This window comes from Lepidochelys olivacea (assembly GCF_965140295.1).
Source record: "Lepidochelys olivacea isolate rLepOli2 genome assembly, chromosome: 7".
NCBI classification, from domain to species: Eukaryota; Metazoa; Chordata; order Testudines; family Cheloniidae; genus Lepidochelys; species Lepidochelys olivacea.
This window is the reverse complement of record NC_140417.1, coordinates 36,501,941-36,525,266: the sequence shown is the minus strand read 5'-3', so window position 1 is coordinate 36,525,266 and position 23,326 is coordinate 36,501,941. Positions and strand designations below refer to the sequence as shown.

The following is a 23,326-nucleotide window of genomic DNA, read 5'->3' as shown; positions in this document are numbered from 1 at the left end:
TAGCCCTGCAACTACCTCTCATCTGCAAGCTAGCTCTTGGCTGATCAGTTTTCAAATCTATTCTCAATGCTCACAACACATGCAAGTAAAGATTATGAAGGAGCGACAGAGAGTCACTACATTAAAGCTCTTTCCCCTGTTCTGCCCTCCACTTTTCCTGTTCCCCCCCGCCCCCCAGAAAGGCTCATTCTTTGAAGATAATTAGAGCAAGGATATTATTTCATCTGCAGTCTGCAACTGGGATAGTTGATGTAATTCTATTTATTTAATTTCCACTGGTGTGTAATAAATTCAGTATGTTCTGAATGAAAAGAAGAGTATTACTTTTTAAAAGTACTCTGTGGTCTTTTATCTTTGTTATTTAAGAAGGCAATGACTTGCTCCTATATTTTTACTACTTAGGCTGGAATAATTTCACACTCTGTGCCTTTTACTATGAAATGCAAACCACCATATTTGGGATTTGTTTTTAAATGTTTAGATAATCCCACAAATTGTAGTTAGTTCCTTTTATTTACACAGCTCTGTTGGCATTTACACTGCTGTGATTCTGGCTTATGTGCCACCAATTAAATTACATCTGAAGCACAACCATATTTCATATGTCCACTGTGAAACCTGTATTCACCAGGATGATAAATTATAAGCAGACACATGGTAACTCACTGTCACGTCAATGTTTTTCACCTTTCTCCTGTTTTTTTCCCCACCATAAGTAGCATAAATTGCTGTAAATGAAGGAGCATATAATGCTTAGGAGAAATACTCAAGCTGATTTTTTATATTAATTACACTCATCTGAATTATTTTTGTATTGTGTGTGACTTTTAAAAAATATAGTCCCAGAACACTTCCTTCAGGACCTACAATATATTACTTACCTGCTTTTCTTCAGTAAGATCTGTATACCCAGCAAGGCTGGTATATATTATTTCCTTTATAAGGATTAACCAAATTGCAATTGGTATAAGGCTAAGACTGAATCAAATTAATAATGTATTCTGAATGTCTGATGAAATGTCTTTGATGACCCAAGAAATTTTTTTCAGAGGCTAATTATGAGGAGGGAAAAGTGATTAGAAATAGAAAAAACATTATTAACTTACAGCTAAGGTGCATAAGGGATATTCAGACCACCAACAGTGTGTTACACACTTACAGATATTTAGAGTAAAACAACATTCAGGAATGGAATGGCCATTTCTTAGTATAGTACTTGTTACGCTCAGGACTGATGATTAAAACAACCTGAAATCTAGAAAAAAAAATGTTTTCAAGAGGGAAGGGGAAAATGAGAATGCAAGTATTTAAGATCATTTTATATTTTATTTGTAAGATGCCAATGTGTTAATGCTTTGCTAGTTATACTCCAGTTAATCTGTATATAAACAGCTTTATTCCTTTTGATTTTGACTTTAAACACAGTACATGAATACCCAAGGGATTAAAATACAGAAATCAGAAATAGTTTAAAGGTGAACCAAACTTTTTTTTTTTTAAATAAAGACCGCTCAATTTCCCTATAAGAAACTTAATGCCCACTTATACTGGGCATGATTAGAATTCATTTAACAAATTATATTTCCTCTTCTGAAGTTGCTCAAATCCCCAATGAAAATTCCCTCTGTATTCTCCAATGATATATCCTGGGATAATCATACCAGCGGTAGAGTATGGTCTCTGCCTATGTGTTACTGTAAGCCCATGGCTGTGAGGTTAATATGGGGAATTATCGATAAAGTGGCATTGCTGTAATTTTCTTATTTCATAGCTGACAAAGTAGAACATAAAAATAATGAAAATCAGACATAATTGCTTGGATTACTGGAAGGAAAATTAAAGTTAAATATGCAGATTACCTATCTCCAGCCTGACTTTAAGGGTTACTAATGTCACCAAGGTACATAAAGAAGTCTCACTCGAGTGGGATGTGGGCAGCAGCAGTGCTGCATTTATGGACTGGTAAACGAGACAACAAAAAGGTGTGGAAGTGCCCAATTACTGAAATCTAAGGTTTATTTGGACGTTCGGTATGGAGTCAATAGTATAGCACCTCCCCCCCTTTTTAAAAAAAAGTTTCAGTTTCCTTTTAAAGTCATACTTGACATATCTTAAGAATAATTAAATTGAGATTTTAAAAGGCCTTACAAGATTCTAAAAATTTTTCATAAAAAGTATTAGAAAGGTGTTGTCCCTCTGCCCTGCAGTCACTGGCTTTACTTTTAGCCAGGAGAACAAACATACCCACCTACCCTGTGGAATGCCTGCACTCCACAGCAAGCTCCCCACCCAACATTATGGCTATGTCCACAGAAGACAGTGTCACTCCCTGCTCATGTGCTATCTAATCCTTTGTCATTATTACAGTAGCTTATAGCAGCAGTTCTCAACCAGGGGTTTGGGACATCCTGAGGGGCTGCGAGCAGGTTTCAGGGGGTCTGCCAAAATAAACCAGAGAGCAGGGCTGGTGTTAGACTTGCTGGGGCCCAGGGCTGAAAGCTGAAGCCCAAGCAATTTAACTTTGTGGGGCCCTGGGCAATTGCCTTGCTTGTTATCCCCCAACATCGGCTTTTAATCTACTGCATATGCAGAAAAACAGTTGTGGCACAGGTAGGGCATGGGATTTTTATAGCATATTGGAAGCAGGCCTCTGGGCTCCTGCGTGAGAGGGGGTGGGAGGGGCAGGGTTGGCCAGGGGCCAGCCTCCCCAAGATGGTGTGTCACCCACTGCCCATGGGGAGGCCTCAGAAAGAAAATGAGAACCCCTAGCCTGTACCATACTTTAAATAGTATAGATTTAAAGATAATCAACCTCGTCTATCTTTGCTAAATTCCCGTAACAATTTACCAGACCAGGTACAAAGTCTGCTCAAACAGTCTTACCAAGATGAAGATAATGATTACTGGGACCCGGTGTTAAAGGTGAAAGGAAAGAGTGTGAGAAAGAATGGCACTCTCTTTTCATCAGCTTAGAGAATATGGGGAGCAAGGAGAGAGCAGACCATTTACCGCCTGCCGCCCCAAACTTACTAGACCAGGCTGATGATCAAGCCTTTTTTAGTATCAGCTTTAGTTGTTCAGGTTAGTATGCTGGATAGTAACTGCTGAACCTTGATTCTAAAGATTAATTAAAAACTATCTGTCATAAATATAAAGGGAAGGGTAAACCCCTTTGAAATCCCTCCTGGCCAGGGGAAAGCTCCTCTCACCTGTAAAGGGTTAAAAAGCTAAAGGTAACCTCGCTGGCACCTGACCAAAATGACCAATGAGGAGACAAGATACTTTCAAAAGCTGGGAGGAGGGAGAGAAACAAAGGGTCTGTGTGTCTGTCTATATGCTGGTTTCTGCCGGGGATAGACCAGGAATGGAGTCTTAGAACTTTTAGTAAGTAATCTAGAGAAAACAATTGTGCTGAATAGAATAACTATTTCTGTCTGTGTATCTTTTTTGTAACTTAAGGTTTTGCCTAGAGGGGTTCTCTATGTTTTTGAATCTAATTACCCTGTAAGGTATCTACCATCCTGATTTTACAGGGGGGATTTCTTTATTTCTATTTACTTCTATTTTTATTAAAAGTCTTCTTGTAAGAAAACTGAATGCTTTTTCATTGTTCTCAGATCCAAGGGTTTGGGTCTGTGGTCACCTATGCAAATTGGTGAGGCTTTTTATCCAACATTTCCCAGGAAAGGGGGGGTGCAAGTGTTGGGAGGATTGTTCATTGTTCTTAAGATCCAAGGGTCTGGGTCTGTAGTCACCTAGGCAAATTGGTGAGGCTTTTTACCAAACCTTGTCCAGGAAGTGGGGTGCAAGGTTTTGGGAAGTATTTTGGGGGGAAGGACGCGTCCAAACAGCTCTTCCCCAGTAACCAGTATTAGTTTGGTGGTGGTAGCGGCAAGGACAAAGGGTGGAATATTTTGTACCTTGGGGAAGTTTTGACCTAAGCTGGTAAAGATAAGCTTAGGAGGTTTTTCATGTAGGTCCCCACATCTGTACCCTAGAGTTCAGAGTGGGGGAGGAACCTTGACACTATCCATAAATTAATTTTATATAGTCAGAACTGACCAAAATGCAAGCTTTATATTTTTGCAATGCAGACATAGAAAGCCAGGGGAAATGCTTCTATTAAAATGTTACATTGTTCGCTGCTCTTACAAAATGAAGTTTACCAAACTCATCTTCAATTTGCTTCAAATTACACTTTTATTGGAATCCTTCCAACAGTGTCATTACAACAGCTCAGAAGATGAACAAAATATCTAAGTCATGTTTAAGCACTAATCCTAGGATCATTCTTGAATTAAACTGTTAGCCACTGAGGGGCCTAGAATACAAATTCATATAAAATAAAGGCAATAAAGAAATTAATAACTCGGAAGGTGGCTAAATACTCCTGCATAGTCAGTAATTTGTCCTGCCCTTTATTTCTTCAGTTTAAAAAAATAAAAAAAAAATAAAAAAAAAAGCCTTCCATCAATAATAAGAGTAAAAATGTGAAGTATGTCCTGGGATCAGCAAGGAAACAAGAAACACACTATAGAATTCTATCACACAGGTATTTCTCCCTTCTAGTCCTGATATTCTAAACTGCATGTGAGAAAATGTATGTACAATAGCCTGCACACAATTTCTATCACTACTGCAGGTACAAAATGCCTAGTTGTGTGTACTACACACAACTGTCCATTTTACCTGCACAGTCATGGCAATTGCATATAGACAGGTGCTGCAGATGTGTTTGCTCAGTTTAGACTATGTGCTCAGTATACTATGTGAATAAAATAAACTGTCTAAACTTGATCATAAAATCAATTTTATTCCTCTTCCTTATATACAAAAATAATCCTGGTCTCTATTAACATATTTGATAGATGCTTTTATCTGAATTATTTATTATAAATTGTTTATAAACAAGTCAAGCTCAGAGGGTCATATTTTGTTGTTAGCTAGGATTTTAATGAGAGTCACACTTTTGTAACCAAGTCTGCAGTTATACTCATATTTGTGTCATGACAGTAGGTTCTCTCAATCACTTTCTAAATACAATGAGCCAATTACGCAGTCAGTTCCCATGTGCCCCCAAATGAATTCTAGGAGTTGCATATACCTGACACCATAGAGTCTGTCCCAGTATCTCCAGAACGAATAGCACTGTATTCCAAGGCTACATCATGTCCTGTGCTCTTCTGGAAGTCAAATGCATAGAGGGAATAGGGAACACCTTCCTTAAGTACACGCAGCAGGGCAGGATCTGTCTATAGCATTCAAGGAAGACAGAGGGCTGGCTAGTGCATACCTTCCCTAACTCTGCAGTTTACAGGGTATATACCCAGCTCCCCAGCCAGCCAGCAGGTATGTTGTATACAGCAGTAAGAGCTACTCAAGGGTGCACGGTGCTCCTGCTGAGTCGGAGCAGTAGAACAGATCCAAAGCATGTCTGCCCGCACTGAAAAGTACTTCTGTTCCCCCTCGCTGTATGGGCCAGGACAGGATTTTGCCCTAAGTAATTATGATCAGTTCTATGGAGGCTATAAAGGTTGCTTCAACAGAGACCACTGGGGAACATTATGAAGCACAACACATCCTATTCCAGAAAAGATACTCTTGGACTAGAAATCCTAATTTTTCTTCTGTTTCCACACTTGCATTCTGTCACTTCAGCTTTAGCCAAATGCTAAAGATGAATGTATTTCAGAGTGCTGTCTGCCCTGGAAAAATGAAATCATGTGAAGGAAATTACAATTACTTAAATCACTCAATTGAGCATATTGTAAAGACAAAGGATTTATCTATTGTGCAGGTTAAACTGCACTCACAGGTAAAGGGTCTTATCCTACATTATAGTCAATGTGACTACTCACTAATAAGGACAGCTCCTGCAAGGACTGCAGGATTGGGCCTAAAATTATTTACATTGAACACATATGAATCCACTTATAGAGGTTAGTTTTTTTCTTTAAGATTGTACATTGGACAACCACCGATCAGTCAAGATAATTCAATGAGCAGGATCAACACTTAGGCCCAGATCCTCAATTGATTTCAATGGGAATTGGACACCTAAATACCTTTCCAGATCTAGGCCTTATAAACTTTCATAAATTACAGCTGTCTATTTCATAGAGAAGAGAATTCAAGGCGAAGTTTACAAATGCTAGTCTATCCACCTGGATGATGCTGAATATTAACAGGAGTTACAGCTCTATTTTTCAGTACAAATATAAATCTGTTTTGTACATTAAATTATGATAATATTCATTACTTGAACCAACAATTTCATTAAAATGATTATGTGCTTATACCTCTTTCTGGAGCTACTGCCATATCAAATATATTATCAAGTCAATTTGGAATACATTTTCCCTTGATGTACATATCAAACACTTGCTATTGTTGCATTTCTTTACAAATTGGACCTAATGTAGCAATAAGAAGGGGGAAAATAAAATGAGAGTTAGCTTAGCTCATGCAAAAGGTGTTTTGTCACCAAAACATAATATATGCTAGGGCTGTTATTATTTTAGGAGCATTTATAGTATCTCAGGCTTTTATTCCAATTATGAAGAATTCTAATACCCAGAATGGTGCTTCAATATGCTTAAGGCATTACCAGATAATTCAGAGGCTGGTAGTTAGGTTAAAAAGCTATTTTCTTTCTCTCTCTTCTTCCTGCTACCCCACGTTACCATGCAGCCATGAGCTACAACTTCTCAGGTAGTGTCATGATTCGGCCAGTTCAGTGCCAGAACTACAGCTTACCTGACTCTTTTAGTTTTGTGTTTAGATTGCTTAATCCAAACAATCCATTATTCTTTACATCAGTGGTTATTTTTTTCTCTGTTTTTTCAATCATAGTTCTATTAAAACTACAAGCGACAGCTTCAATATAAAAGTAGTTTTTAAGCTTCTCCTATATTACTAATGATTTGTTTCTTAAATCCAAAAGCTTTTAAAACAGCTAATCTTTTAAATAATTGATACGATTTTTTAACTGTTAAACTTCATTCAGCTTAAACAGTGACACTAGACTGGCAATTTTGCTTTCTGGTCAAGATTTTCAGAAGTGCCTAGTGATTTTGCTTGGCTAATTTTTTTGGATGGCCAACCCAAGACACTTTAAAGGGGCCGGATTTTCAGAGAGTGGGTGCTCAGTGCTTTCTGAAAATAGCACCCTTTTAAATTGTCTCAAGTTGGTCACTCAAAAAATTACAGCACTTAACACCACTAGACACTCTTGAAAATCTTGTTTACAGTTAGTTTCATTCTCTAGTTCTCTTTTCCAAGTGATTAAAAACAGCACTGATGCTGCTGTATTTTGGTTTCCAGCACTGTGAAGGAATGCTATTTTAAGACCATCTGCAACTGAGTGAATTTTGAGTTTTTTGCATGCATTCCATTTTAAAAGTTCAGGGAAAGATAATGGAAGCAAACTCCCATTAAGTGAGATTGGATGCAAACTCTGAAACCCATCACATTTACACAGCTCACGTCCTGACTCCCATTCCACTTCTACAACACACAAAAATCACCAAATTCTGCTTTCTGTACCACTAGTGTAAGACTGGAGCATCTCTACTGTTGTCAAGGAAAGTACAATATTAAATGAGGATGTGATGAATTGGGGCTATGTCTGTGCAGCTTATGAATTCTAGCTGATATTGTGAAGTTGTATTATGAAAAAATGCTGAATCATGAGTTTTTTATATGTATGTGGATCCACCATTGTGACAGGTCCTTAGCAGATACACACCAAACAAGGCCAATGGAAAATATCTAAGGTTAATGGGGGTACTTGGAGCACACGAAGGTTATGCTAAAAAAGCAGCTGCATCCTTAGAGATCCAGTTTTGGCTTATCTCCCTTGCATATAAATACATACACCAGTCCAAGACTGAGCTAATAAATAAATGGCTAATTTGTTTTGATAGGCTCCAAGAACAACTGGAGAAAACATTTAGTTACAGTTATGTATTAATAGGAGCTTAATCTAATTTTAAAATGTTAATAGGAAGAGATGTGTGTTTCTAATTAGGAGATTCACAGGGAAAACATTACTCACCTTTTAAGAATGCTTATTAGCTAATATGTTGGCATCTTCATACTCCAGCACTTCTATAAGTAATTACATATACTTAAAGATAATACACACACACACCATTGCATCTAATTATCAAACTCCAAATTTAACGTGATTAAAGATGCACGTATTATGTAGTGTCCCTGCATGTATCTTATATATTTTCCCACAAAGTGAAAGCTTCATTAAAAGCCAAGAAACAATGTGATTCTACTGAATAGGGCATTGGGGTGAGAGGCAGGTGACAAGATTTCTAGGCTTGTCTCTGACACATTTGTTTGTCTCTAAGGTGCCACAAGTACTCCTTTTCTTTTTGAGAATACAGACTAACATGGCTGCTACTCTGAAACCAGACCTTTTCTGTTACTTTAGGTGAGTCGCTTTCACTTCTCTGCACCTCTGTTCCCTATTCCCGGTGTCAGTCTTGTTTATTTTCACTAAGTTCTTCAGGTCAGGGACTTGTCTCTAACTAGTGTTTGTACAGAACCCAGCCAGATAGGGCCCTGATATCAGTTGGGGCCCCAAAGTGCTACTGTGATAACATATAATAATATTAAGGGGAACACTTACCCACACAAACCCTGACAAGCAAGGAAATGCCCCATTAAGGCTTCCTCCTGAAATAAACTGTAACTAACACATCACATTTACCACTTTTCCTGACAGACGGCGGGTCTAAATAAGTTCCTGAGACTTCCAATACATACAGTATCACAATTCGCACACCACATTTTTCATGATCTAATGCAAAATCTTAATTACGACCTCACTAACTTATATGGTCTATCTGTGTTCGATATCCCTGTGCTCGTGAACTGTGTAACTGGGAAGGATGAGGGTAGAGTTATGCTTTTAGGGTTTATTGCTAGTTTATTAATAATTTTTCCTTCCTTAGAAGCCACAAAGTTAGACATCCGGGGAATAATTCTAATTATACGTATTCCTGCTTAATACGGATGTAAATAAGATAAGCATCAGGCCCATGATAACCGAGGTACAGGTGGAAGGATACAAATAATTGTCTCACCACATTTTTGTCACTTCCTTAACATATTTGTGAAACACTTTCGTGTTAACTACCTGGCATATACAGAACACCTAACGGTGTGGTATAAAGGTTAGGTCAGCTCTTGTTTGGGATGACCTAATTTGTGGTTTCATCTCCTCTAAGTAATGTGACCATTCTGAACTCCAGGTATTAAAACCTTTACTCCATACTGTCATGTATTTTTGTATGCCATGTATGTATATGCAGTACACACATTAAATACATTTGCGAATTGCACAATACAATGTGTCTTCAATTTATACTGCTTTTTAAAAACTACATTCACAACCTTATTTCCTGAAGCAACCCATTTCCTCTCCTCCCCACCACCTCATGTCAACCCAGAGCTTATTTCGTGATGACATTGAAAAAACAAACTTATTTGGTTCTAATATAGAGTTTGTTAATTATAAAATGCACTGCTGAAGTTTTGACAACATTGTAAAATGAATGTATTGCACTACCATACATAAAGTTTAGTCTAATGATATTATATGTATTTTATTGCTTTAAAAAGATATAAGCAATTTCATAAAGATCTAAAATATTTTTAAAATAAAATACCTATTCTGTCCATTTTATCTCCATTAACAATAAAAGTGCCAAGGAAATTAATATGAAGCAACTCAGCATGTTCTCCTAACTATTGTAAAGTTGAAGGGTCAACCTGACCTTTTCAATGTTGGTGCTTAAGAGTCTATTTAGAAAAGTAATAGTTTTTGATTAATACTAAGTGATAATTTTGTTAATTTTTTAGGGTTACCATAAATACCATATGAAAAGTCTGTATGTCACAATTAAAGTAGCCAGAGAAGGTCCCTGTCACATGCAGTCAGTGAATCAGAGAGATGACACAGTAACTGAACATTCATGTGACTCACCCCTAAACTATGACATTGAAGTTGTGGCTCTGTATACCTTTATTTTACTCAGAATTGATTTGCAAGCAGACACTGAGTTTTAATAAACTCCTTCTAAATAAATCAATCAATAAAAGTAAAATAACTGTGCAGAGCTGCTTTGTTTCTTGTTAGATGTTTCTTCGGCTCAGATCTGAAACTCCTTCTCAGGGCCCAATTCTTACCAGCCCCTCCCCACTACCTTTGCCCTCCTGTGCAGGAACAGGCCTGAATCTCAATGGGGACTATTCTCCCTGCTCCTTCCTAGCACTCAGTGGTGTCAGATACCTGAAAGGGGACAAAAGGGCTGGGGGGTAAGGTCCCAGTCATCCTCTCCCTTCATGTGGGCCAGTACAGCAAGGACCCCATGAGGTTGCTGCAGTGGATGTTCTGAAGGGCACTGCTGGCAACACCCATGAGGTGAGTGCCTGAAGAACTGGGTTATAGAATCAGACTGTCTCAATCTCTCCTGTCAGAGCTGTTCCATGCTGTATACATAAACTAAATATTTATTGGGCCAAAGAGAAAGAGGCTGATGGGAACCTGGTTCTCAAAAATGTTTCACTGAAAACGTTTTGACCAGGTCTACTGCACTGGCTATGTTACTACACCAGCGGCTATGTGGAAGGATGGCTTTGAGTGGGTACACCAGCTCTGCACCACCCTGCAGTTCCCTGAGGGTGGGAAAAAGTATTGTGCCCTCTTTACAGCCCCTCTGCATTGCTGCACTGGAACAGAGAGGATGAGGATTTGGCCCTGTGACTCGCAACATGTGTCTACACTGTAGTGATGGGGGTGTGATTGCAGCTGGCATAGACGTACCCAAGAGAGCTTTAATCTAGCTACATCAAGTACGAGAGTGGTGAAACTGTGGTAGCATGGGCTTCAGTGCAGTCTGTATAAGCCTGCCTGGACCCACCCAGGTGGCTAGCCCAGCATGAAGCCCAGGCAGCCATGGCTTCATTTCACCAATTCCTGAGCTCACTCGATTAAAGCTAGCTCTGGTATGTCTATACAAACCACACTCTATGACTGCAGTGTAGCCACACACTGCGGGGGGAGTACACATGACTCCCCAAAGTGAAATTTAAGGTAGATAACAGTGCTGCTAGTGAATTCTTTTACAGTCTTGCTTGACAGAAAGACTCACACTGATTGAAAACGACAAGTATGTAAGTCTCCTCTTTTGAAATTCCCACACCATACACATTCTTGAGTTCTTTGTCTTTTTGTTGCCTGTCAGAGCTATTAAAGATTCAGCTATGTAATCCAGAGGTAAGAAAAAGATTTTTTTCATTCTGAGGTGTTGCTTCATGCTATTCTTACAAGCTTTGAAGTATGCAGTGTTGTTGTACCTGTGTCGGTCCCAGGATACTAGAGAAAAAACATGAGTGAGGTAATATATTTTATTGGATTAACTTCTGTTGGGGAGAGAGACAAGTTTTCAAGCCACACAGAGCTTTTTTTCGGGTCTGGGAAAGGTACTCAGAGTGTCACAGCTAAATACTAGATCAAACATAGCTTAGCATACATAGCACATATTCTAAGGAACTGTGGTCTTGACATCTTGTATTTATCTCAGGTTTCAGAGTAACAGCCGTGTTAGTCTGTATTCACAAAAAGAAAAGGAGTACTTGTGGCACCTTAGAGACTAACCAATTTATTTGAGCATAAGCTTTCGTGAGCTACAGCTCACTTCATCGGATGCATACTGTGGAGACTGCAGAAGACATTATCTGTGACACTTGGAATACCATGATGGAACAGATAATTTAGCATAGGTAGTTAGCACATGTATTTAGCTGTGACACTTTGAGTACCAAATAAATTGGTTAGTCTCTAAGGTGCCACAAGTACTCCTTTTCTTTTTGTGAATACAGACTAACATGGCTGCTACTCTGAAACTTTTCCCAAACCTGAGAAAGACCTTTATGTGGCTTGAAAGCTTGCCTCTCTCGCCAACAGAAGTTGGCCCAATAAAGAAATATTACCTCACCCACCATGTCTCTCTAAGCTTTGAAGTGATGGTTTATACTACTTTTTTCATAGTAAATATTCTGAGCTCTGTCACATTGTATTAAAATGACTCATAAAATAAATTGCATTTTCTACTCACAGCTGTATGAAAAAAGGCACAGCTAATTAAAAGGACGGACCTATTTAATAGATCCATGTATACATGTTTATGACTTGGGGAAAGTAAATTTTCAAACTATCTATTTTAATGGCTTTCGTTAATTTAAATATCTAGATCATATTTACTGTAATAACACAATATAAATATTGAAAACAGTGTGAACCCCAATAACCTCAAACCAATATTATTATAATATTGTTACATTTCAATATAACAAAAATGTATTTTAATGAAGTTCAGTTTCCAGAAGTGTTCTTTCAAGTTATGGGCAATCTTTATTGATCTGGAAGAACACACAGACAAAGAAAACCACCATTGAAGTGAAGGTACTAGTCACATTAATCCTACTAAAATGAGTGAGGACTGTAAGATCACAGCCTTTCTGACTTTTTTTTTTTTTTTAAGTAAAATCAGAGTAAATGTTACTAATGAAATAAAGTCCTGTATTGGCCAGGGCCTGATGACTTTTTAGGCCACTGTTTTTTTCCATATGCACCATCATGCGATCAGCTGATGTACACTGTCATGCACTTCCTTTGATGTGCCTGCTTGGAGCGTGAAGAGCAGGTATCTTCAGAGGGACCCTGAACATCAAATTCCTCTATCTAGCTGTGTGAACTTCTGACCATCAAATTCAAGCAACTCAACAAAAGTGCCCTATTCGGATGTAACAATCGTATGCATAGGTGCTGACTCTGTGGGTGCTCCGGGGCTGGAGCACCCACGGGAAAAAAAATGGTGGGTGCTAAGCACCCACTGGCAGCCCCCCCACCAGAACCTCCCCCTTCCCCAAGTGTGTTCTGCCTGCCGGTAGGCCCCCACCAATTAGCGCCTCCCCCTCCCTCCCAGCTCCTACTACGGATCAACTGTATCGTTGTGTCAGGAGGCACTGGGGGAGAGGGAGGAGGAGAAAGGGAGCAGTGTGCTTGGGGGAGGGGCAGAACTGGGTGGGGAAGGAGCATGAAGGGGCAGGGCTGGGGCCTTGGGGGAAGGGGTGGAGTGGGGGCGGGGCCTGCAGGGAGCCAGGGGGAGCACCCCCCCGGCAGATTAGAAACTTGGCGCCTATGATCTTATGTGATATACCATTTCATATGCAAAACATAGGTAAGTACTTCAAAACCAAATATTTAAGAAAGACCATCTATCAAGGGGAAACTCTTTAGTATTTATACTGCAGCTCAATACATCCATGTGTAACCCACAAACCTCCTGGGTCTGGTGTTCTGTCCCATCTACTTGCACCGAGACCACTTAGAGAGTTTGCTCTACAGCCTTAGCTAACAGGCAGTTGGCTTTTAGCTCACGCAGTAAAGGCTCATGCACTAAGCTCCAGAGGTCTCAGGTTTGATCCCCCCCGACGACCGGAGTCTGTTGGTCTTACTCATCCACAGAGACTGGCACAAATGCTCTGGTGTCATCTGAATGTGGACTGAAATTGGTTGTGTGGGGATTCTTTGGTTCTTTCTAAAGATGACCCATCTACCTTTTTAAAAAGGGTTTGTTTTTCCAACAAGAATTATGAAAAACATAGTGCCCAAAGGTAAATTCAGTTAGGTAAAATACATTGTCTACATTTCAGAATTTCTTGGGGGTGGGGTGGGGGAGACCTACAATAAAGAAAAAAAAATTATATTTACAGTAGGCCTAGGATTCTAAATCAAATATGCTCTAAAACTCAATATGACAGCAAACTTACCACATTTTACAAAACATATTTAACGTTCTACACGGTATTGTTCGTCAAGTAATTTTATTGATTCAATGGCAGGACTAGCAAGTTTTACTTGTTTTAGAAGGTAAACACTCTCTTATTAAAGATGAGAAGTTACCTTCAGTAATTTTCCACCTGGAGATCATTTATTTAATTTTAGGCACAAAATGTGCTGTCAGAGCATTCAAAGTGTATTGTTAGCAGCAGCAGCTGCAGCATTCATTTCACAAAAGTAATCAAAATACTTCTGGTAAATGGACAACTTGCAACTGGTTTTGCAGTATTTAACATAGCCATGTGTTTAGAGCAGTGTTTTCAAAACTTGGGATGCCGCTTGTTCAGGGAAATCCCCTGGCAGGCCCAGCCGGTTTGTTTACCTGCCGTGTCCGCAGGTTTGGCCGATCGCGGCTCCCACTGGCCGCGGTTTGCCGCTCCAGGCCAATGGGGGCTGCAGGAAGGGAGGCCGGTACGTCCCTCGGCCCGCACCACTTCCCGCAGCCCCCACTGGCCTGCAGCGGTGAACCATGGCCAGTTGGAGCCGCGATCAGCCTAACCTGCAGACACGGCAGGTAAACAAACCGGCCCAGCCCGCCAGGGGCTTTCCCTGAACAAGTGGCATCCCAAGTTTGGGAAACACTGGTTTAGAACCATGTTTACATCCAGTGTGTTTGCTCAGTTCCTGCAATGGCTTTAACTCACCTTTACATACCCTGCATTCCCAGAATAGATGGCGGCATGACTGGCCCTGAGTGTAAACTAGATCAGACTTGGATTAAGCTCTAGTATAAACAAGACACTGGTAGCCAATAGTTTTGGTGGATTTCAATATCTTGTCTAGATTTAGACTGAGCTGGGTTGGAGAATAGTAGTTAAATGCCAGAAGCTTCCAGCATCTTGTTTATAGTACATCTCCAAGGGTGGTGGGAATTTTAGAAGAAAATTTAGAGGATCCTTTTTATTTGCCTTCTGTTTTTGTTTGAGGTTGCAGAATTCACATTTTCAAGCTTTTCTCCACAATCATGGCAGCTAGAAACTTGTTACTTTTAAAGCTGAGATTCTGATGTATTCACATGACTCCAGGAGCTGGGTCCTTAACAAAAACACCACATACCATGAGACTTTTCTCCTCCCACCCTCTATCTGTTCTGTCCTATTTTGACTGTAAGCAGTTTGGGACACAGACCAGCTCTCACTAGGTGTTTGTACAACTACTAGTAAAAAGGGGTCCCAATCTCAGCTCGGCCTCCAGGAAAGACCATAATACAAATAATAAACATATTGTAAGTTAGACACAGACTACTGTATTGTATGTACTCATTTCCTTCCCAAAAAGGAAATAATCTATTCTTTGAGTCCAAATCTTACCAAGCATTTGAATTTCATAACACTGCATTTAAGTCAACTATTCCATTAATATTATTATTTTATTTCTTAACAAAATGGAGAAAGTTCCTGATACTATTGCAAAAATACAGCCATTTGTAGCTTTGTTGTAACTGTCCAGAATCCTTTCTTAGCCCATTTATACAGAAGGGGAAGGAAAATTCTGTACTGGTAAACAAGAAAGAACCTGCTAGTATTAAATTTTATATGGTAGATTAACAACACTGGTACTAATGTATTAAACTTGCACTTGAGCCAACTAAATTAATCCATCTTTCTGTTAATATAAGGAACTAAGAGTCACAGGAGTTAATTAGCCCACACTCCACTACGCCTCAGCTCTGACCTACGTTGAGCACATTTACAAGAGGGAGAGAAGCCCACTCCCCTACTACTCGCAATTTCCACGTCCATTTGCTGAGACTGCAAACATAAGAGCTAATTATGGTACTGGTTGCTATAACTTGGACAATAGTCCAAAAGGAAGTCAATTAAGACTCCTTCTGCATATATTAGGCCACTAAACAGCAGGGGATGCTAATGCCTTTTGATGACCTAGGGGTAAGCAGCACCATGTCTCATTATCAATCCCATTAGTTATCCAATCCTACAAACATCTTATTTTTTTGACTTCTTTGCAAAAACAGTGCTTGTGAAATGGTACATTTATTAGTAGAAATTGCTGTTTTCTTTGTGTACTGTAGCTAGTAAGAGTCTGACATATGTGAATTCCAGCCACTGCTCTCTTTCTTGTTTATTATCTATAAGTGTATCAAACAAACCCTGAATGAAATCCCTTCATAGTATCTGTTATCTGTCCAATAAATATTCACATTGAGCATTTTATTCCTGGATTGCCACCAGACTGCAGCATCTTGCCTCTCTAACCTACTTCATGGATTCTACTGAGAACAATTTGGCAGAAGAAACTGACAAACGCTATGGTCAGCATATTGATCTGTCCAGCATTTTTACATTCACTGATGTATTCATTTGTGTAGAGAAATGATGATTATTTCTTCTTGTCACAGAACTGAAGTGCTGCTCCCCAAACTGCCTTCATCGCCTCATTTGAGATGATTAAATTGCACCTTGAGCTGTGCACTATGAAAGAAGTAATAAAGAAGCAAAACAATACAAGCAACTTGACTACAAGGTCAAGATGTTACCTAGAGAGAAAAGTGGGCCTTTGTGTGGAAAACAAAGCAAAGCAAAAGTAGTAAGATCAGAAGGAAAAAAAGCATGAACACAGACAGGTAAAAGGATATAAGGCCATTTTGGATTAAATTCACCCACTCTCTGTAAATCTCAGCATAACTGGACTGTGTAGGGTATAGAATATACCCCATAGGCTGAAATAGCAAATGCTGCCCCTTTGTCACCCCATGTGCTGGGATTTCTGGTTAGATTAGATTTATGTTAGCTCTGGCCTACTCCTAAATACACCCTTTGTGCTGGTTTATTTTAGATTGGTGTAATACGCTTTACTTGGGGCTGCACCCTGAGATCACTCTGAAACTGAAGCTAGTGCTAGTGCTGAGAAGAATTTCATGCTGAAAGAACATTACACCTATCCTCTGGGAGGAATTCAAGGTGTTGGCGTTTGCCATTAAAGGACTAAATGGTTTGAGATCTGGTTACCTGAAATGATGCTTCTCTCTGCGCTATACTGTCACAGCTTCGTTATGTGAAGATGCTCAGTCTAGACAACCTCTTTGCTATAAGAAGTAGGATGTTGCTGGCGGGGCATTCCCCAGCTTTGCAACTCAGTCCCTTACTCCAGTTCACCAAAGTCTGGATTTATTAGTCTTCCAAGAGTGCTACAGATCCCATCTATTTTCCCAAGCATTAGAGGAAAAGATGTGTGGAGGGCTGAAGAGTTTGGGTTTATTTTATTATCCTTGTTATAGTTGCTGGTGATACTTACTGTCAAGTTCTTTTGGTTTTTGCACTATATAATTCTAACTTATGGGCTTCATACCCAGAGCATGGGGTGGGCCCAGACAAAGCATTTTATAAAGATAAATACATATTTATTTTAAGGTAGCATGGAGGCTAACTGACCTCCACACTGTAGAGGAATCTCTGCTCTATCTGCACCCTCTAGACTACACCCTCTAGACTATCATGGGACTCCCATAGTGTAGAAGAACTTCAGCAGGCCCTCTATGGGTGAATTGCACCTTTAGTAAACACATGCTTGAATGTAGAATAGGTTCTCCATAGTGATTTCATATGAAGATAGCAGATCATCCTTTTCCAGTCACCAAATGCAATAAGAAAATGGCTGCTAGCAGTTAAGTCAAAGAAGGGCAAATCAACAAAATCAAAATGCCAAAGAAGGAAATCATCATGGGCGAGAATCTTATCTCAGTTACATCACGGTAAGTCTCAAGTAACTCTATTGACTTCAGTGGAGTGATTCTCAACCTATGAGATCAGAATATAACCCAATGTGATTTTAGCTATTTTGGGCTTTTCTTTTTAACTTGCTCCCTAAGCAGATCAATATTGCAATGAATAAGAAGAGATTATGGGTAAATGAACTTGCATATTATAAATAATTATTTATCAAAGTGGTCAAACTCCACTGCCTGGCCATTGGACTCAGTGCAATACAAAATTGTCTTACCAACAGATACTGTTGTGTACACAACCTATAATATCTTTGACAACTAAGGGAACCTATAGCAACTCCAGGAAGGAGTTTAAGTTGTGGGGGCCTTTCTACTGCCCCTTCCCAGCATAATAACTAAATAAACAGGCAAAATTCTATGTTCTCTTTTCAGTTTTCACTCAGTCCTTATTTCAGGCAAATTTAAAATGGATTTAAGTGTTTTATTCATTGGGACAAATTCAGTAGATAGCACATTTATAGCATGTGTTTCCAAATGCTTTACCAACAGTAGCTATCTATTCCTTCTTTTATGAATGATCTGAATATACCATACGAAGAATAGTTTCTTCTTCAACTCTAGAAATGTGAGGCCATGCTAATTACTAATTTAAGGCAGTTGTCTATCTGCGTATGTCTCCTTCACTACAATCCTAACTACTGGCCAATTATTCTAATTCTCCTATTGTATGCACAGAACACGCTTTCCGCTTCTCCCACACTCTATTCCACATGCAGGTCAGTTCCACATTGATTTGATATTTATTGGAAAGTGTCCTAATTAAGCAATCAGCTGAAAGGCACAGAAAGCTGGTGCGTGATTCTGAGCAGAGTTTTCACTCATGTTTTAGAAAATCCCTTGATGTCTGATACACAAATATGAAACTGATTAATCTGCAAGTCTGTGAGTTTTTGCAGATATTCCGGACTGGAGCAGCCTAGAGTTGATTTTTTCATGGTAGTGATTTTCTGGCGGCAATAGCTTACAATGCCAGCAAATGGGGAAACATGGTAACCATGAATATAGCAAACTGCAAACTTAGGCAGAGATTTTGTGGCTGCCATTCTCAATCTAGCAATCATGGACCCAAGCCTGCATTGCTTGCGCATCAACACATTTGTTGTAGCTAAAAGGAGTATGAATGCAATTGAAATGCAGAAACAGGCTCCAAGTGTGCAGTTTTTAAAGTTCTGACTGATTTTAAATGCCCATTAAGAGTTCCACAGTTCACAACTATGACAAAGAACAGAAATATATTTTCAGTGTGTGAGGCAAATCCAAGACAATAATGATAAAATATGTTAAATGCATTAAAGGTCTGATGCCCTAACCATCAAAATCTTCCAATGTCATCAGGATCTCCGTGAAATCAAACTAATTTAAAGAAAATCTAAGGAGTTTCTCTTCCTTGTTACGTAAAAGAAACAGGATTGTACAAAGACAACCAAACATGAGAGCAGAGGGACATTTTGTATTGACATGGAATTTGACAGTGGTTACGCCCTAGAACTAAGAGTTGGTGCACTCCTTCGCTAGAGTAGTGGCCAACATGCTACACGGTAAGAAGAAACACTAGAAATGACAATGAAATTATGTTGCCTGGCTGTCCCAGTCTTGGTTTTGCTAAGGTACAGAAAATCCTCTTGTACACAAATCTGAACTAAACCTTCTTGCAGTCTGTTGCAGCTAGACAACAAAGCCAGCAAACATTGTGTTTGTCTGTTTGTTGGTCCTAATTGAAACACAGTGACTATAGCATGCTTTTTTATTTTTGTGTAAAATAGGACCAATTTTAAAATAAAAGTTAAAAAAGATTGTAAAACATTCTCTCTTTTGTTTTGTGCTTTTAAATCAAGCCTTTTTAATGCAAAACACAGTTTACTTGCAGCATTCAGCCAGAAATCAAAGCACATTGTTTCATTAAAATAGCCAGCTCTGTGTGACAGGACTGTGTGACAGAAGGAAGAAATGACAATGTAAACACGTACCTGACGCTTCTTGAGCTTTCACCTTCAGACCTGCAAAGTAACAAAAAGTAGTATTAAGAACACCACCACTTCAGCTCTTTGCATTCATAAAATAAACATACCCTCATTTATGTTTTGCAAATGCCAGAAATACTTACTCATTTTTAATGCTTTCTCTCTTTAAGTTTCATTTTATATCTCCAGTGCTTTTATACTTTCACTACCAATTAGCAATTAAAAAAATTGGTTCTACTTAAAGTAACAAGAAATCATTTAGGAGAAATTAAAAAGAAGATAACAGTTAACAACTCAATAATGAGGACACTTAAATGTTAGCTGTCACACTCTTGAACTTTCATAAAGACCTTTTGTAAATATGCACTATCACAGATTTATGTTCCACATTTGTAAAGTAAAAATGTCAGCCTCTGACATCCCATATTAGCAGCAGATTAGCTTTTACATTCTTTAGTCTTTTTTCAGTCTTCAGTATTAAAAGGTCATGGACAAATACATTTAGTAATCTAATCCCCAGACTTCTCAAATACTGCTCTGCTTCCCAAAGAGCTATGGACTGCAAATACAATCAACCTAAAATATGATTTTTTGAAAATGTATATATTTCTTAAATTGTGGGAAAGTGAAGGAAATATGCTCTTTTGCAGTTATTTAAAGGCTACCACCATATTTTCTCTTCCAAATGAAGAGTAATTTTATGAATCCACAATGATGCAAAACCTACTTTTCCCTCTCATGTTTGCTATTTTTAAATGTGGAGATTGAATAGGATATCATTCAAACTGACAAACTTCACTTCCCTGAAGAAAAATAGAACTGGATATAGTTTTAATATTTCATGAATGAGTGAAGAATCCAGAGCAGAATATATAAAATCATTTGTCTGATTCTGTCAAAAAATGCATTTGGTCTTAGCACTACAGAAGACCTAAAATATTTGCCTCTGTATCCTTGTGAGGTAATGATGACAAACTTACATTTTGATTAATTAATCTGTAGTAGGGCTGTCAAGCGATTAAAAAAGTAATCACAATTAATCGCACTGTTAAACAACAATAGAATACTATTTATTTAATTTTTGGATGTTTTCCACATTTTCAAATATATTGATTTCAATTATAATCACAGAATACAAAGTGTACAATACTCACTTTATATTTATTTTTATTACAAATATTTACACAGTAAAAAACAAAAGAGAGTATTTTTCAATTCACCTAATACAAGTACTGTAGTGCAATCTCTATCGTGAAAGCTGAACTTACAAATGTAGAATTTTGTACAAAAAACAACTGCATTAAAAAATAAAACAATATAAAACTTTAGAGCCTACAAGTTCACTCAATCCTATTTCTTGTTCAGCCAATTGCTCAGACAAAAAAGTTTGTTTATATTTAAGGGAGATAATGCTGCCTGCTTTTTGTTCACAAAGTAACCTGAAAGTGAGAACGGGCGTTCACATGGCACTGTTGTAGCTGATGTTGCAAGATATTTACATGCCAGGTGCACTAAATATTCATATGTCCCTTTATGCTTCAACAACCATTCCAGAGGACTTGCGTCCATGCTGATGATGAGTTCTACTCAATAACAATCCAAAGCAGTGCAGACTGACGCATGTTCATTTTCATCATCTAAGTCAAATACCACCAGCAGAAGGTTGATTTTCTTTTTTGGTGGTTCGGGTTCTGTTGGTTTTGCTCTTTTAAGACTTCTGAAAGCATGCTCCATACCTCGTCCCTCTCAGATTTTGGAAGGCCCTTCAGATTCTTAAACCTTGGGTTGAGAGCTGTAGCTATCTTTAGAAATCTCACATTGGTACCTTCTTTGAGTTTTGTCAGATCTGCAGCGAAAGTGTTCTTAAAATGAACAACGTGCTGGGTCATCTACTATAACATGAAATATATGGCAGAATGGGGGTAAAATAGAGCCGGAAACATACAATTCTCCCCCAGGGAAGGAGTTCAGTCACAAATTTAATTAACACATTATTTTTTTAACGAGCATCATCAACATGGAAGCATGTGCTCTGGAATGGTGGCCAAAACATGAAGGGGCATACAAATGTTTAGCATATCTGGCATGTAGATACCTTGCAATGCCGGCTACAAAAGTCCCATGCGAATGCCTGTTCTCACTTTCTGGTGACATTGTAAATAACAAGAGGACAGCATTATCTCCTGTAAATGTAAACAAACTTGTTTGTCTGAGCGATTGGCTGAATGAGAAGTAGTACTGAATGGACTTGTAGGCTCTAAAGATTTGCATTGTTTTGTTTTTGAAAGCGGTTATGTAACAAAAAAAATCTACATTTCTAAGTTGCACTTTCACGATAAAGAGATTGCACTACAGTACTTGCATGAGATGAATTGAAAGTTATTGTTTCTTTTGTTTTTTTACAGTGCAAATATTTGTAATCAAAATAATAATATAAAGTGAGCAGTGTACAATTTGTATTCTGTGTTGTAATTGAAATCAATGTATTTGAAAATGTAGAAAACCATCCAAAAATATTCAATAAATTTCAACTGGTATTCTATTGTTTAACAGTGTGATTAAAACTGTGATTAATCATGATTAATTTTTTTAATCGTGATTCATTTTTTTTAGTTAATCGCATCAGTTAACTGCGATTAATCGACAGCCCTAATCTGTAGCTGATTTTTTTTTTCTGTAGCCAAAAGGGAGGAACAAAAACCATGTGCCACATCCTTTGTAAGAACCCAAATAAAATGCATGAAAGAAAACTATGACAGCTGTAACCAAACTCTACAGCTTAATTGTTTTGGAATCTTTATTTAGGCCTTTCAATTACCTATAGTAAGAGCTGTGCTGGGGATTACACAAATGAACTATCATTGTGCCAACTTCCCATAAGCATATTAATGCAGTTCTGCACAAAAAGACGATGTTAACTACAGAACACAGAATGAATTTTGGTTACTGCAAGTAAATCTAACAATGTCATCACCGAATTCTAGATCAAAGTCCCATGTGAAGTAGATATAACTATCATTGTGACTTTGTGCCCCATCTCAAAAAAGATGTATAGGAATTGGAAAAGGTTTGAAAAGGGCAACAAAAATTATTAGGGGTATGGAACAGCTTCCATACGAGGAGAGATTAATAAGACTGGGACTTTTCAGCTTGGAAAAGAGACGGCTAAGGGGGATATGATAGAAGTCTATAAAATCATGCCTGCTGTGGAGAAAGTAAATAAGGAAGTATTATTTATTCCTTCTCATAACACAAAAACTAGGGGCTGCCAAATTAAATTAATAGGCAGCAGGTTTAAACCAAACAAAAAAGTATTTTTTACACAACTCACAGTCAATCTGTGGAACTCCTTGCCAGAGGATGTTATGAAGGCCAAGACTATAACAGGGTTCAAAAAAGAACTAGATAAGTTCATGGAGGATAGGTCCATCAATGGCTATTAGCTACAATGGATAGTGATGGTGTCCCTAGGCTCTGTTTGCCAGAAGCTGGGAATGGGCAACAGGGATCACTTGATGATTACCCTGTTCTGTCATTCCCTCTGGGGCACCTGGCATTGGCCACTGTCAGAAGACAGGATGCTGGGCTAGATGGACCTTTGGTCAGATCCAGAATGGCCGTTCTTATGAGTAATGAATTATTGAGGAGTACATATTCTAATTATTACATGATTATAGGCAGAGTTGGTAGTAGAGC

General features: G+C 38.5%; 1 protein-coding gene across 6 annotated transcripts in view; it reads right to left on the bottom strand.

Annotated features, from left to right (window-relative positions):
• Nucleotides 1-23,326, bottom strand: part of IQSEC1 (IQ motif and Sec7 domain ArfGEF 1) — a 716,009-nt gene that overhangs the window by 500,847 nt on the left and 191,836 nt on the right. For all 6 annotated transcript variants that reach the window (XM_084635153.1, XM_084635152.1, XM_084635156.1 and 3 more), the window contains exon 2: nucleotides 19,637-19,666. In XM_084635153.1, the coding sequence (XP_084491279.1) occupies nucleotides 19,637-19,666 (30 nt within the window). The remainder of the gene's footprint in view (nucleotides 1-19,636; nucleotides 19,667-23,326) is intronic.